Below are 17001 nucleotides of genomic sequence, written 5' to 3'. Positions count from 1 at the left end.
CAAACACCCCTCCCGCCCCACAGCCGGACCCCACAGAGACCCTGAACCCCCCTCCTGCCCCAGCCCCCCTCCCCGCCCCCAGCCGGACCCCACAGAGACCCTGAACCCCCCTCCTGCCCCAGCCCCCCTCCCGCCCCACAGCCGGACCCCACAGAGACCCTGAACCCCCGCCTCCTGCCCCCCAACCCCCCTCCCCCCCACAGCCGGACCCCACAGAGACCCTGAACCCCCCTCCTGCCCCAAACCCCCCTCCCGCCCCACAGCCGGACCCCACAGAGACCCTGAACCCCCTCCTGCCCCAAGCCCCTCCCGCCCCACAGCCGGACCCACAAGAGACCCTGAACCCCCGCTCCTGCCCCCCAACACCTCCCGCCCCACACCGACCCCACAGAGACCCTGAACCCCCCTCCTGCCCCAACCCCCTCCCGCCCCACAGCCGGACCCCACAGAGACCCTGAACCCCCGCCTCCTGCCCCAAGCTCCCTCCCGCCCCACAGCCGGCCCACAGAGACCCTGAACCCCGCTCCTGCCCCAACCCCTCCGCCCCACAGCCGGACCCACAGAGACCCTGAACCCCCGCTCCTGCCCCAACCCCCCTCCCGCCCCACAGCCGGACCCCACAGAGACCCTGAACCCCCGCTCCTGCCCCAACCCCTCCCGCCCCACAGCCGGACCCCACAGAGACCCTGAACCCCCGCTCCTGCCCCCAACACCTCTCCCGCCCCACAGCCGGACCCACAGAGACCGAACCCCCCTCCTGCCCCCAACCGACCCCAAGCTCCTCCGCCCCACAGCCGGACCCACAGAGACCCTGAACCCCCGCTCCTGCCCCAACCCCCCACCCGCCCCACAGCCGGACCCCACAGAGACCCTGAAACCCCCCTCCTGCCCCAACACCCCCTCCCGCCCACAGCCGGACCCACAGAGGACCCTGACACCCCCTCCTCCGCCCCACACCCCTCCGCCCACAGCCGGACCCCACAGAGACCCTGAACCCCCGCTCCTGCCCCCAACACCCCTCCCGCCCCACAGCCGGACCCCACAGAGACCTGAACCCCGCTCCTGCCCCCAACACCCCTCCTGCCCCACAGCCGGACCCCACAGAGACCTGAACCCCCCTCCTGCCCAACCCCCCTCCGCCCCACAGCCGGACCCCACAGAGACCCTGAACCCCGCTCCTTCCCCCAACACCCCTCTGCCCACAGCCGGACCCCACAGAGACCCTGAACCCCCGCTCTGCCCCCACCCCAACCCCCAACTCGCCTCTGCCCACAGCCGGACCCCACAGGGACCCCGAACCCCCCTCCTGCCCCAATCCCCTCCCGCCCCACAGTCGGACCTCACAGAGACCCTTGAACCTCCGCTCCTGCCCCCACCCTGACCCCAACTCGCCTCCTGCCCCACAGCCGGACCCACAGGGACCCTGAACCCCCTCCCGCCCCCCAATCCCCCTCCTGCCCCACAGCCGGATCTCACAGAGACCCTGAACCTCCGCTCTGCCCCCCACCCAGACCCCCAACCCCCCTCCACCCCACAGAGACCCACGAACCCCCCTCCTGCCCTCACAGCTGGATCCCAAAACCCCGCTCCTGCCCCCCACCTGGACCCCGAATCCCCGCTCCTGGCCCCACAGCTGGGTCCCACAGAGACCCGAAATCCCCTCCTGCCCCCCACCCGGACCCTCAACCCCCCTCCTGCCCCACAGTCGGACCCCACAGAGACCCCTAACTGCCCGCTCCTGCCTCACAGCCGGACCCCCACCCCCCGTCTTGCCCCACAGCCAGACCCCACATGGACCTTGAACCCCCCTCCTGCCCCAACCCCCCTCCCGCCCCACAGCCGGACCCCACAGAGACCCTGAACCTCTGCTCCTGCCCCCCACCTGGACCCCCAACCCCCCTCCCACCCCACAGAGACCCCGAACACCCCGCTCCTGTTCCTCACAGCCAGACCCCACAGAGACCCTGAACCTCCTCTCCTGCCTCCACAGCCGGTGTCGTACCCCGAACACCCCGCTCCTGCCCCACAGCTGGATCCCACAGAGACCCTGAAGCCCCTTCCTGCCCCCCGCCCGACGCCTCAACCCCCCTCCCACCCCCACAGCCAGACCCCACAGAAACCCCCTAACCCCCTGCTCCTGCCTCCAGCCGGACCCCCACCCCCATCTTGACCCACAGCTGGATCCCACAGAGACCCCAGACCGTCCTTCTGGCCCTCAGCCAGATCCCCAACCTCCCTCCTGCCCACACCCTTACCCCCAACAACCCTCCCACCCTTTCCCCACAGAGACCCCAACCCCCCCTCCTGCACCATACTTGGACCCCCAACGCCCCTCCTGCCCAACCCTGGACCTCACAGAGACCCAACCCTCCTCGTACCCCACAGCCGGCAACCACACGAGACCCTGGACCCCACTCCTTCCCCACACCCTGAAAACCCCCCAATGGCCTCTCCCACCCCACACGTGGACCCCCACAGAGATCCTGGATCCCCCTCCCACCCCACACACAGACTTCCACACGCAGACCCCCAACACCCCTCCTGCCCCACACACAGGCCCCCAACAGCCCTCCCATTCCAACCCCCATAGAGACCCCAACCGCCCTCCTGCTCCACACCTGGACCCCCAATGCCCCTCCTGCCCCATGCCTGGACCCCCAACACCCCTCCCACCCCAACCCCCACAGAGACCCCAACACCCTTCTGCCTCATACCCGGGACCCCAACTCCCCTCCTGCCCCACACCCAGACCACATCACCCCTCCTGCCCCCCCCAAACAGACCCCCAATGCCCCTCCCCCCATACCCAGACCCCAACACTCCACGCATCCCACACACAGACCCCCAATGCACCTCCTGCCCCACACCCGAATCCCATCGCCTCTCCTGCTCAACCCCCCATAGACCCCTCAACGCTTCTGCCCCCCGAACCCGCTACACCTCCCCTGCCCCACATCCAGAGTGCATCGTCCCTCCTGCCCTGACTCCCACACACAGACCCCGAACACCCCTCCCACCCCAATTGACACACACACATCCTCAAAGCCCTTCCAGTCCCACTCCGCACACAGACCCCGAACCCCCCTCCTGTCCCACATATGGACCTTGAACGTCCCTCCTGCCCCACACAGTTCCCAAACACCCTTCCAGTCCCGCCCCACACACAGACCCCTGCACGCCCCTCAAACCCCAACCTACACATAACCCATCCACAGTTATACCAATGGCCATGTCTATACTACAAGGCCTTGACTAGTATAGGAAGGCTGGCGCAGCTACAGGCAGCATGGACCAATGGAGAGAGCACTGGTTTGGGATGCAGAACATCTGGTTTCTCTTCCCATTTCTGGGTGACCTTAAGCAAATCGGCAGGGGGATGTAACTCTGTGCCTCAGTTTCTCCATCTATGACATAGTAAAGATATTGCCCTCCTTGGTCAATTGTTTGGAGATCTACCCAGGAAAGGGATTGTACCGGTGTTAGTAAAACCACCTCATGAGTGAAACGGGCTATATTAGTAAGGCTCAGGTTTGCTGGTGTCACTGCGTTTGCGAGAGCCTTTTCTGGTACAGGTCTCTAAGTCAGCAATTGTACCCCTCCTGACAGCTGTGCTGGCAGAAATCTGTAGTGTAACAATTGCCTGTGGCTACATCAGGGATTTTGCTAACGTAGCCATGTCAGCAGAAAACAGTCCCCTAACGGCTACAGCCCTCGGTAAAACATTGACATGTAATAATACTTGGCTCTTATCTAGCACTTTCCCTCACAGGCTTTAACACATTTAGCCTCACATCAGCCCTGGGAGGTGGGGAAGTGCCATTAGCCTTGTACAGATGGGAAATTGAGGCACGGCAGGTATGTCTACACAGCAAAAACAACCCAGCAGCAGCTCAGAGCCCAGGTCAACTGACTTCGGCACCTAGGGCTACAGTTAGCAGTGAGGACTCAGGCTGGAGCCCAGGGTCTGAAACCCAGCAAGGGGGATGGCCCTCAGAGCTTGGGTGAGAAAGTCAACACTGCTAGATTTAACCCTGTCGCACGAGCCTGAGTTAGTCAACCTAGGCTCTGAGACTTGCTGCCATGGGTTTTCTGGGGTTTTTTTTTTTTGCTGTGTAGATGCACCCAGAGAGGCTAAGAGTTCATCTGTGCCACAATAAAACACCCGCAGCTGGGCTGGGACAGCTGGCTGAGGCTCGCAGGACTGTCAAATTGCAGTATAGACATTCAGGCTTGGGCCCAGACTCTGGGACCCACGTCACCTCGCGGGGGTCTCAGAGCCTGAATGGCTACACTGCAATTTCCCAGCCCCAAGAGCCCGAGTCAGCTGACCCCTGCATTTGATTGCAGTGTAGACGTACCACGGACCTGCTGGAAGTTTGTGGCATAGCAGGAAATTGAACTCGGTTCTCTAACCACTAACCTCTGCTTCCTTTCTTCTTCTGCCTTTAGGCTTGTCTACGCTAGAAGGGGTTTGCCAGTATAGCGATTCCAGCAGAGCTAACCTGGCAAATGCTCCTAGATGAGATGCATATTTTGCAGAAATAGCTTTGTTCCCTGAACCAAATAAGTTCTGCCAGCAAAAGGACTTTTTTGCTAATACAACTGCATTTCCGCTGGGGGTTTTCGCTGGCAGAGCTCTTTGGGCAGGGCTAGAGCTGGGAGAATAACTGATTTTTCTGGTTTGAAAAGGGTGAAAAAAGCATTTTGGGTCAGACCGAAAGTGAACATTTTTGAGATTTTGGGCAAATTCATTAAAAAAAAATATTCATGTCTGATTGAATTATCGTTTTGCTCAACCCGAATCCTTTTGGGTTCCACCATTTTTCAATGTTTTGGATTTTTTGAAAGATGAAAGTAAAGGACATTTCAAAGCAAAAAGTTGTTTTGAACTGAAATGTCAGCATGTTTTGGTTAGAAAATGTCGAAACAAAAGGTTTTGATTTTTTAAATTTTTGTTGTATTTATTTTTTATTTCTTATTATTTTATTATTATTCTTTAACAATTATGTATTTTATTTGAGGTATTTATTTTAGGTATAATTAATTAGATATTTATTTTTATTTCTTATTATCATTTTATTAATATTCTTTTATTATATATTATTATTAACACTAATTATTTATTTTAGGTTTGATCTTTGTTTTAGGAATTATTTTATGTTTTAAAAATTGTTTTTAGGTTTTTTTCTTTCTGATCATTTTATTATTATTACTTCTTATTACCTTCTTATTAACATTTATTTTATTGCAAGTATTTGTTTTAGATACTTCTTGATTTTTTTTAAGAAATATTTTTAGGTATTTGTTTTTTATATCTTATCATTTTATTGTTATTACTTTATTAGTTATTGTAATGCTTAGCAATCATTTATTATAATTGTGTTTAGGTATTTGTTTTAGATATTTGGGGGAAATACTTTTATTTTTTGTGGGTATTTATTTTGTATTTCTTATCATTTTATTATTATTCCTTTATTGCTTTTTAGTTATGTTATTTTAGGGATGTGTTTTAGGGTGGGTTATTTTTAATTTTTTTCTTTTTAGGTATTTCTTTTTTAAACGAGCAATTCGGCAACTTGGATACAATTTAGCAAAATGTTTCGGCGTTGCTAAATTTGCCTTTCTCGCTGGCAAAAGAATGTCGGTCAAAAAGTTTTGACCAGTTTTATCTGATTTGTTTCATACTCCTAGCCAATATAGCTCTGCTGGCAGAATGCCTAAGGGCAGGGCAGGCCAACAGCATTGGGCATATGCTGGTCCACTGGATGAATAGATTACAGCCCAATTTACATGTCAGCCATGGGAGAAGAAGGGAGATCTTGTGGACACAAGCCAGAACAACTGTTTTTTTTCACCATCTCTACTACAATCTTCTGGAGAGAGGTTAGGCAACTGGTTGTTCTCCTCGTACACAATATGTGAATATATTATTTGTTGTCTGTACTAATGTAGCTCTGTACATTATTTATTACATGTATTACGGTAGCACCCAGAAGCCCCAGTCATGGCCCAGGGCCTCATTGTGCTAGGCGCAGTACAAAGAGACAGCTCCTGCCCCCAAAGAGTTTATAATCCACGTAAAAAGAAAAGGAGTACTTGTGGCACCTTAGAGACTAACAAATTTATTTGAGCATAAGCTTTCGTGAGCTACAGCTCACTTCATCGGATGCATTCTTTTCTTTTTGCGAATACAGACTAACACAGCTGCTACTCTGAAACCTATAATCCACGTGTAAGACAAGAATACAGCTGACTGGAAAAATTTTGTCTAAACAGTTTTCCATTGGAAAATGCTGTTTTGACATAACCAATTCGTATTTATTTATATAGTTATTTAGAGAAATGGTGACAAGATTTTATTTCACAAAATGTTTGGGGGGGGAAACGTTTCGACAATGGGGAACCATTTTGTGTCGACATTTTGCAGGACCAAATATTGAAATATTTCTTCACACAACACACACTTAACTTGTGGAACTCATTGCCACATGATGTTGTGAAGGCCAAAAGTTGGGTTCAAAAAAGAATGAGATAAGTTCATGGAAGATAGGTCCATCACTGGCTAGTAGCCAAGATAGACTCCTGGTGTCCCTAAACCTCCAACTGCCGAAAGCTGGGACTAGATGACAGGGCATGGATCATTTGCATTTGCCCTGGTCTGTTCATTCTCTCTGAAGCATCTGGCACTGGCCACTGTCAAAGACAAGATATGGGGCTAGGGGGCCATTGGTCTGACCCAATATGGCCATTCCTATGTTCTTATCTTGAAACCCTACAAGCGTGCCAATCATGTAGAGGCATGACAGATTCCGCTTCTCGCAACCCCCACCACAACCCCCAAATCTCTTTTCCCAGTCACTGCTTCCCAGGATAGAGCATCTCATCCTCTATATGGCCGACATTCTTTGTTCCTAGATGGATACATTTACATTTAGCTGCATTAAAAGTCTCTTGTTTGCTTGCGCTCAGTTTATCCAATTGCTCTGAGTCAGTGATCTGTCCTCTGCATTATTTACCACTTCCCCAATTTTTGTGTCATCTGCAGACGTTATCCATGATGATTTTATGTTTTCACCCAGGTCACTGACAAAAATGTTTCACAGCAGAGGGCCGAGAACTGATGCCTGCGGGACCCCACTCAATGGAAATGCAGCCTCTTGATTCCCTGTTTACAGTTACATTTTGAGACCTATCCGACATTTTTTAATTCATTCGACGTGGATCCTGTTCATTTTATAGCATTCTAGATTGTTTAGGCAGAATGCCAGGCGGGACCAAGCCAAACGCCTTGCAGAAGTCTACGTCTGTTACGTCACGGTTATCCCCCAAACCTGTAATCTCAAAGGACAAAGAGATCAAATTCGTCTCTCCCAGAGGCAGATTGTGTCTAGTTTTTGGTTCCAAAGGGCGTTTTGTTTCGAAACGTCCCCCGGTTTTATTTTTATTTTTAAATGTTTGAAACGGCTCAAGAGCTAAAGGATTTGACCCCACAGGACATTTCTCCGCCCGAAGTCAAAGGGAAAAATGATTTTTTTTCCTCCAGACTTTTCAAGACACTAAAAATTTCAGCTATTTTCAGCTTGAAATGACCCCCCCCCTCCCCAATCGCCCCCCACTTTGGGGAATCAGCCAGGGACCAGAAACTCCATGCTGTGCCCAGCTCTGCTCAGCCCCCAGGGGGACCCGGGCGCTGCCCTTCGGCTCCTCCAGGGGCGCCCTGCGGAACCCAGGCGTCCGGGACAGGGGGAGTCTGGGGGGGGGATGTCTGCCTGTCGTCTGGCGGGGGAAGGGTTAACAACCATCGAGCTGGCAGACCGCTGCGGTGCAGAGCGGAGCCGGGGCTGGGGGAGGAGAGACCGAGAGAGGGGCCCGGGCACCTTCCTGCGCCCAGCCCGGCGTGTGCACCGGTGAGAGCGGGCGGGGGCGGCTGGGCTGCAGCTCGGGGGGGGGCCTGGGGGCTACAGCGGCTGGGCAGGGAGCTGGGATCTGCAGCTGGGGAGGAGGGGGGCTGGGGTGGGATCTGCAGCTGGGGAGGAGGGGGGCTGGGAGCTGAAGATGGGGGGGAAGAGGGGCTGCAGGGAAGGGGTGGAACTAATGCTGGTAAGGGAAGGGGGGCCGGCGGCTGGGGCTGAGAAGGGGCAGGGAGCCGCAGCTGGGGAGGGGCACTGGGGGGGGCTGGGATCTGCGAGAGATGGGGGTTGGGAGCTGGGGGTGGGAAAAGGGGCGGCAGTGAGGGGGCTAGGACTGGTGAGGGGACGGGGCTGGGAACTGGGGTGGAGGGAAGGGGGAAGCTGGGGTTGGCAGCTGGAGGTGGGGGGCTGGGATCTGTGGGGGGGGGGAGAAGGAGGCTGCAGGTTGAGGTGGGAGGGGTTTGGGGCCAGCCAGCAGCTCTCAAAGCTCTTTACTGAGGAGCTCAGTATCATTAGCCCCATTCTACAGATGGGGAAACTGGCCCCAGCAGGCCAGTAGCAAAGAACCCAAAGATCTCCTGAGTTCCAGCCCAATGCTTTATCCATTAGCCCCCGCAGCTCCCCCAAACAAGCGAAACACACAAATGGGAAGTGAGATTTTTTTAAAAAAGTTTTAAAAATAAACAAATGAAAGCTGAGCTTCTCCCACAATCTCCAGTAGAGCTAGGGAAGTGGTATTGCCGTTATACAAGGCGCTGGTGAGCCCTCACCTGGAATTCTCTGCACGGTTCTGGTCTCCCATGTTTCAGAAAGATGATTTCAAGCTGAAACAGGTTCAGAGAAGGGCTACTACTAGGATGATCGGAGGAATGGAGAACCCACCTTATGAGAGAAAATTTATTGACCTTAGCTTGTTTAGCCTGACCAAAAGAAGGCTGAAGGGAGATATGATTGCTCTCTATAAATACATCAGAGGGATAAACACCAGGGAGGGAGAAGAGTTATTTAAATCAAGCACCAATGTGGACACAAGAACAAATGGATGTAAACTGGCCATAAACGGGTTTAGGCTTGAAATTAGATGAAGCTTTCTAGCCATCGGAGGAGTGAAGTTCTGGGACAATCTTCCAAGAGGAGAAGTGGGGGCAAAAAACCGAACTGGCTTCAAGACTGAACTTGATAAGTTTATAGAGGTGTGGTATGATGGGACTGCCTTCGACTGATCTGTGACTGCTAGTAGCAAATATTTCCAACGGCCCGTGATGGGACACTAGATGGGGAGAGCTCTGACTTACTGCAGAGAATTCTTTCCCAGCTGTCTGACTGGTGGGTCTTGCCCACATGCTCAGGGTCCAACTGATCAGCGTATTTGGGGTCAGGAAGGAATTTTCCCCTGGGTCAGATTGGCAGAGACCCTGGGGGGGGGGGGTTTCGCCTTCCTCTGCAGCATGGGGCACAGGTCACTTGCAGGTTTAAACTAGTGTAAATTGTGGCTTCTCTATAACATGAAGTCTTTAAATCATGATTTCGGGACTTCTGTAACTCAGCCAGAGGTGAGGGATCTATTACAGGAGTATCTGGGTGAGGTTCTGTGGCCTGTGTTGTGCAGGAGGTCAGACTAGATGATCATGATGGTCCCTTCTGGCCTTAAAGTCTGAGACTCTGGGAGCTGTCAAATTAACATGCTATGTTTTTGATGAGATTAAAAGTTTGGTTGATAAAGGTAATTGTGTTGACGTAATAGATTTAGACTTGTGCAAAGCATTTGACTTGGTACTGCATGACATTTTGATTTAAAAACTATAACAATATAAATTTAATGAGGCCCACATTAAATGGAGTAAAAACTGGCTAACTGATAGGTCTCAAAAATGTAACTCTAAATGGGGAAACAACATTTGGTGGATATGTTTTCCAGGGGGTTCCGCAGGGATCTGTTCTTGGCCCTATGTTATTTAACATCTTTGTCAATGACTAGAAGAAAACATAAAATCATCACAGATAAAGTTTGCAGATAACCCAAAAATTGGGGGAGTGGTAAATAATGAAGAGGATGAGTCATTGACAGTGTTCCCTCTAATTTTTCCCACCCATGTGTGGAATGAATTTTGTTATGTGCACCAGTATGGAGGTGATGTGTGACACTCATTTGGCAGGGGTGGGGCTGAGGGGTTTGGAGTGTGGGAGGGGGCTCAGGACTGGGGCAGAACATTGGAGTACAGGGGGTGAGGGCTGTGGGGTGGGGCCAAGGATGAAAGATTTGGCGTGTAGGAGGGGGCTCTGGGCTGGGGGGTGAGGTCAAGGAATTTGGATTGTGGAAGGGGGCTCCGGGCTGGGGCAGGGATTTGGGGTGTGAGAAGGGGAGAGGATGATGCCTCCGGCTGGGGGTGCAGGCTCTGGGTTGGGGCCAGAAATGAGGGTACAGGCTGTCTCAGGGCTACAGTGGGAAAGAGAGAACTGCCCCCAGCTCTCTCTCCCTGCAGCAGCATGTGGGCTGGGCGGGAGAGGCACCTCTCCCTGCCACGGCAGGTCCGGGCTGGGGCTGGGTTGGGGCCGGGGAGGGGCACGTCCCCCAGCTGTGGCAGATCCGTGGCTGGGTTGGGGCTGGGGGAGGGGGCACTTAGGTCACTGATATAGAGCAATCTGGATTGCTTGGTAAACTAGGCTCAAGCAAACAATATGCATTTTAGTACAGCTAAATTTAAAATGTATCCGTCTAGGAACACCGAATGCAGGCCATACTTACAGGGTAGGGGACTCTACCCTGGGGAGCAGGGACTCTGAAAAAGATGTGTCCAACTTTATGATTTTGAAAACGTTCATTTTTGCTCTGACCAGAAACTCTCTCTTTTTCCCACCCAACTTTTCAAAATTGCCGGCTAACCAAAAACTCCATTATTTGCCCTGTTCTAGTCCCATCCCATCCCCAAATAGCTCTAGATTGGCTGGATCCCTGAAGCAGAGAGTGTAGAACCATCCTGGGAGCTGTCACGGAACACCTGACCTTACCCTAATGCTTTCCCTCAGTAGGATTTTCTGTTGTGAGCATGGGGATGTGACCACAGTCGGGCCTGAAGGAAAGGACAACACCGGAGAGAAACCAGGTGAGCAGGGAGTTAGACCAGCTGGGAACCCTGCAGGGGGGCACGGGAGTCCCAGCAAAGCCGCCCAGAGCCCCTCTAGCACGTAACTAGAGTTCGGTGTCATTTTTTGAGTGGAACATTTTTTTCAGCAAAAAACGCAGATTCAGTGAGGCCAAAAACACTTCCTGAATTCATGTCTGATTTGTGGGGGGGAGGGACGTGGGAATAAACAACAAAAGTTCCCCCAAAATCCAAAGTTTCCTTATGACATTTTCTATATGAATTGCTGGCTGAAATGACTTTTCAGTTAGGATCTGCCTTTTATTTTATTTTTAAAAGGCAAATGCATTTTTTTAAAAAATCTTGAAAGTGACTCAAAATGTTTTGGATTGACTGAAAGTTTTCATTTGACCCAAAACAATTATTGTTTCGACTTTTAAAAGATTCACCAACGTTTTTGGAACTGCCAGTCAACCGAAGTTTCACACAGCTGATTGTCATGGTGGGAATGTGGGGGGTGCTGGTTCCTGTGCTGTCACCCATCCGAGCAGAAACCAGGCAAGGAGCAGACCAGAGCAGGACAGGAAGAAGGCTGGGAGGCAAAGCTGGGGCAAGAGCAGTCACAGTGGCGGGCATAAGCGTTAAGTAGCCAGCAACCTGCTTTTGAGCTTCAAAGCAAGGGCCCACTGGCTTCCCATCAAGCAGCTCTGCTGGCACTCAGATGTACTCGTGAGACAGCCTGGAGACAGCTGATTCCAGGCTCAGCTGCTAGGCCTTGGTCCTATATTAATAATAATGCCCAGTGCTTTCCATCCATAGAGTTCAAAGCCCTTGATGATGGAGCTCAGTAATGTAATCCCCATTGTACAAGTGGGGAAACTGAGGCATGGAGCAGGATGGTCGCCCAGGAGACCAGAGCCGGGAATAGAAGCCAGGTGCCCTGAGTCCCGGTGCTCTATCCGCTAGGCCACGCTGCCTCTCATCAGAAATGGGGCAGCAGGAGCAACTCACGGCTGGATTCTCTATCCTCACAGGAAGCAGGGAAGAAGGAAGGGGATCCCCGAAGCTGCCTGGTAGCGAAGCCAGGCTGCACATAGGCTCGTTGGAGGATTGACCACGCCCATAACCCCAGGCTGCTGGAGCCCCCCACTGGCCACGCCCATGGGTGAGAAGGCCAACACGTGCCCGTACTGCGGCAAGGGCTTCCGGCGCAGCTCCCACCTGACCCGGCACCTGGGCACCCACTCTGGCGGAGAGCAGCGCCCCTATGCCTGCAGCCACCGTGGCAAGGGCCCGGTCCTGGCTCCGCCACCAGCGGGCGAGCGCCCCTACGCCTGCACCCACTGCGGGAAAGCCTTTGGGCGCAGCGCGCACCTGGCCCGGCACCAGGAGACCCACTCTGGCGAACGCCCCTACAAGTGCACCTACTGCGGGAAAGCCTTCGGACGCAACGCCCACCTGACCCGGCACCATGGCACCCATACTGGCGAGCGTCCCTACCAGTGCGGCATCTGTGGCAGGGCCTTCACCCGCGATGCCCACCTGACCCGGCACCAGCTCGTCCACACCGGCGAGAAGCCATTCCAGTGTGGCGTCTGTGGCAAAGCCTTCACCCGCAGCGCCCACCTGGCCCGGCACCAGGGCACCCACACAGGCGAGAAGCCCTTTGAGTGCCGGGTCTGCGGCAAAGCCTTTACCCGCGATGCCCACCTGGCCCGACACCGGGCCACTCACACCAGCGAGCGCCCCTACAAGTGCGCCGACTGCGGAAAGGGCTTCGGAGCCACCTCCCACCTCCTCCGCCACCAGAGGACCCACCAGGAGTAGCTGCCCCGGTGTGGAGCGTGGGAACCAAGGGACAGTGGTTCCCACGCCCCCAGTGCCCTCCTCCATCATGGGAGGAGAGGGCATGGGAATCGGGGGCACCAGTTCCTGCACTGTCACCCTCTGGGGTGTCTCTCCCGTATGGGGAACTGAGGGAGTGCCAGCTGTCATGCCCTCTCCTGCTGGGGCACTCCTCGCCCATGGGAGGGTGTGGGACTCACCTCTTCTCAGAGTGCGCCATCCTCTGGAGGGGGCATGGAAACCAAGGGGGCAGCAGTTCCCACACTGCCACCCTCTGGGTTGCTCGTCCCCCAGAGGGAGAGCTAGTGCCCCTGCTGACACACACTGACATGCTCCTACCCCCCTGGGCTGGGCGTGGGAACCGAGAGGGGGGCAGCGTTCTCTGTGCCCACATCCAAGCGGCTTCAACGACTGTACAGGAGGATCTGGCCCAGAGTTGGGCTCCGGGCATCCTTGGGGCGTGGATGGTAACACGGGCCCCCTGGGGAGCACACAGTATCACCGACCCCGCAGCCAGTCTGCCCTGCAAACGGACGATGATCCAGCCCTATCTAAAACCTCGTCCGGACAGAGAGATTGACTGAAACTGCAGCCCCAGGTGGGCGCACTCTTCCGAGGGAAAAGGGACTCAATCCCGGGACAATCACTCTGCCCCCAAAGCAACCCCCCTGGCGGCACGCTCAGATGCCTTCTGCTCTCCCAGGCCTGTCACAGGCGCTAGCCCCCTCAGCCCTTGCCAGGCTTGGCCTCACACCTTCCCAGCAGGGCGAGCGAACCCCAAGATGCTGGCCCTCAAAGGAGCAGGCCAACCTGGTCCAGGGAGTGAATCCGGAATAGCTCTGACAGACGGCACTAGCCAGCGTGGAGAAGTTAGTCTGGAACAGCCAGGCCGGGTTGCTTCCCTCAGTGTAGACATGGTGTGAGAGCGCGCACAGGCAGCGTGCCAAGACAAGAACAGCATGTTCGTGTGCGAAACTTCATGTGCCTGTGTGTGTGTGTGTGTGTGTGAGAGAGAGAGAGAGAGAGAGAGAGAAACCTCCTTGTGTGTGAGTGTGTGAGAAACCTCTTCTCGTGTGTGTGTGAGAAATCTTGTGTGTCTGTATGAGAAACCTCTTTCATGTGAGAAACCTTGTGTGTCCGTATGTGTGTGTGAGAAACCTCGTCTTGTGTATGTGTGTGAGAAACCTCCTTGTGTGTCCGTGTGTGTGTGTGTGAAACCTCATGTGGATGTCCGTCCATCCGTGTGTGTGAAATGTCATGTGTGAAACTTCCTCCTACTTATCCATGTGAGTGTGTGTGTGATAAACTTCCTTATGTGTATATATGCATGTGTGTGTGGAACTCTGCCAGAGGATGTTGTGAAGGCCAAGATTATAACAGGGTTAAAAAAAGAGTTAGATACATTCATGGAGGATAGGTCCATCAATGGCTATTAGCCAGGATGGGCAGGGATGGTGTCCTGAGCCTCTGTTTGCCAGAAGCTGGGAATGGGTAACGGGATGGATCACTTGATGATTCCCTGTTCTGTTTGTTCCCTCTGGGGCACCTGGCACTGGCCACTGTCAGGAGACAGGATACTGGGCTAGATGAACCTTTGGTCCAAACCAGTGTGGTCGTTCTTATGTGTGTGTGAAACCTCCTCAAGTGTGTGTGAGAGACTTCCTGCCATTCCTTCCTGCCACTTCCTGCAGGTGTGGGGATGTGAAACCTCTGTGTGTGCATGTGTATGTGAAGTCGCCTCTCCTGTGTGTGTGTGAAACTTCCTATGTGCATGTGTCTGTATGAAACCTTGTGTATGTGTGAAACCGCCTCCTGTGTGTGTGTTTCTGAAACTTCCGCGTGTGTGTGTGTGAAATAGGGTTGCCCATTTTGGCTGGACATATTCCTGGAGGTTTCATTACATGACATAATCTTTAATTAAAGATTGATCTTTAATTTCTGGATACTCCAGGACAGTCCTGAAGGGTTGGCAACCCTAGTGTGAAACGTGTGTGTGTGTGTGTGTGTGTGTGTGTGTGTGTGTGTGTGAGAGAGAGAGAGAGAGAAACCTCCTTCTGTGTGTCCCGTGTGTGTATGAGAGGGAAACCTCCTTGTGTGTGTGTGTGTGAGAGAGAATCTTCGTGCATGTGTGTGTGAGAGAGAACCCTCCTCGTTTGCATGCGTGTGAGAGAGAACCCTCCTCGTGCATGTGCATGTGAGAACCCTCCTCGTGCATGTGTGTGAGAGAGAGAACCCTCCTTGTGTGTGTGTGTGTGTGTGTATGTGAGAGAGACAGAGATACAAACACAGACACGCACATGTGAGGGAGGAGGTTTTGTTCCCGAACCTTGGAGGAGGGATGCACTTGCTGTGGGACCAGCAGGTCTCTGTGGGGTTGTGAGAGGAGCACAGAGGCTGCAGGAGGATATTTCTGGCCTCTGCCCCATCTCCGCATGGAGGTTGTGTGCACACTGCATTGTAAAACCGGGTCTGGAGGAGCCGGGCCTGTGAACTCCGTGTGTCCAAGCCCATGCCGTCTGCATTGTAAACCTGAGTTTACAAATGCTGGCCCCGGTCCCCCAGCTGGGCTAGCGCGTCCACACTGCACTGCGTGGCCCTTCTGCCTTGAGGCTGCAGCTTGAGCTGCATCCACACTGCATGATGCCGGGGCTAGGACCTGCCCCACCCCAGCAGGGCCCTTGCTGAACCAAGTCAGACCAACGTGTGTGGACGGCAGAGGGGCCTGGGGCTCAAACCTGAGTCAGAGCCAGGTTTAGTGTGCAGTGTAGACACACCCTGAGGGAGCTGGCCATTTTCCCTCAGTCAAAATGGCTGCTCTCTCCTGTTTATGAGGGGGAGGGGGCACGAATGAAACCAGCCTGTGCTGTAGAGCATGCCCCCTCCCTACAACAACCCATTGAGGGGGCCAGGGGCAGGAAACTAGGGCAGGGGATGTGGGGAGCAGAAAAGTTGAAGGGTCACAGGGATCTGGGGGGGCAGGGATGTGGGGTATAAAGGGCAGGAGGGGGTTGCAGGGAAATGTGGAGAGCTGAGAGGTCACAGGGGAAGGTGGGGGCAGCCTGAAGGACAGGAGGGAGATCGCAGGAGGAGGAGGGGGGAGGGGCTGGAAGAGGGGTAGGAGGAAAGGCTGAGGCAGGGCGTGAGGGGACATGGGGCAGGAGGGGGACAGAGAGATATGGGGGTGTAGGGGCAGGAGGCAGGGCTCAGAGGGACATGGGGGTGGGGGGCAGAGAGAGGCTGAGGAATGGCTCAGGGTGGGATGAGGGGCAGGAGAGTGAGGGGAGCGCTGGGGGGGCAGGAAGGAACAGGTGGAGGGTTGCAAAGGAAAAAGCAGGGAAACCAGGGGCAGACGGCGGAGAGGCTGGGCGGTGTGGGGAGAGAGGCAGCCCCCAGCCCTAGGAGGCGGGGTGCATTCCAGGCTGAACCCCAGATCTCTCACACCCGTCGGGAGCCGGTGCTTTCCCCAGCCAAGCTCAGAACCACAGGGTGGGTCCCGTCCCCCCTGACCGTGCCCCCTAATTATTCTTTGACAAATCTGATTTTTCAGCCAGGCACCGGAGCTTGGCCCCTTGGGGCTGGCAGCATCTCCAGCCACAGGTCACCTTCCAGCAGCTCCCAGCCACCTCTTCCTGGGGGTGTGATTGTGGCCAGTCCCCAATGTGCCACTCAACAAGAGGGCAGCTGGCACACGCACGGGGCCATGCAGTGGGGTAGAACTGGCATCCCAAGTGGCTTGGCCATGACTTCGCGGGACTGTCCCAGGAGCCTTTGGGCCCCATGGAGAGCTGTGCCCACTGTATCTTGGGGCTGTTGTGGCCTCCTCGCCGATGGATGCCACAAGGGGGATACTGGGGTTCGCGCCTGGTCGCCGTCCCCTCTCTCCTTACAACATGGCACCTGCTCCACAGGGCACAGAGAGCAAGGGGGGACCAATCTCTAAGGACGGGCTCCGTCACGCTGCCGTGGCACGGGGACATGCTGGGGCAGGATGGGGGAGACGTGCAGTGCCAGGTACTTTACCACATTTGTCTTCGGTAGATTGTATTGTTAGTGGCCCCACTCCAGTGCCAGGGGCACAGTGGGCAACTGGCTGAAATGGGAGTGGCCTCCTAGTGCTCCCTCCCTTTCCTACAGCCTCCCCCTGTTTTCCTGGCACCGTGTTT

The 17001-nt window shown here is 54.6% G+C and overlaps 2 protein-coding genes across 5 annotated transcripts in view; both read left to right on the top strand.

Moving 5' to 3' along the window:
* LOC119846933 overlaps positions 1 to 17001 on the top strand; it is a 323834-nt gene that overhangs the window by 196697 nt on the left and 110136 nt on the right. The gene's annotated exons all lie outside the window — the stretch shown is intronic.
* On the top strand, positions 7796 to 14245 carry LOC119846935 (zinc finger protein 391-like). 4 transcript variants are annotated; one of them, XM_038381186.2, is made up of 3 exons: positions 7796 to 7907; positions 10941 to 11014; positions 12028 to 14245. In XM_038381186.2, the coding sequence occupies exon 3, from the start codon at positions 12155 to 12157 to the stop codon at positions 12818 to 12820; it is 666 nt and encodes a 221-aa protein (XP_038237114.1). In that variant the 5' UTR covers positions 7796 to 7907; positions 10941 to 11014; positions 12028 to 12154; the 3' UTR covers positions 12821 to 14245. The 4 variants fall into 4 exon arrangements, with proteins under 4 accessions (XP_038237114.1, XP_038237116.1, XP_038237112.1 ...); XM_038381188.2 differs by having other exon boundaries at positions 11813 to 14245; XM_038381184.2 differs by having other exon boundaries at positions 10938 to 11014.

This window comes from Dermochelys coriacea, chromosome 23 (genome assembly GCF_009764565.3).
Source record: "Dermochelys coriacea isolate rDerCor1 chromosome 23, rDerCor1.pri.v4, whole genome shotgun sequence".
NCBI lineage: Eukaryota > Metazoa > Chordata > Testudines > Dermochelyidae > Dermochelys > Dermochelys coriacea.
Note: the sequence above shows the minus strand (reverse complement) of the source record. Positions and strands in the feature narration are given on the sequence as shown.

Bases quoted from the DNA above. Each gene is read 5' to 3' on its own strand.
- LOC119846935 (XM_038381186.2), top strand. From the start codon at position 12,155: ATGGGTGAGAAGGCCAACACGTGCCCGTACTGCGGCAAGGGCTTCCGG.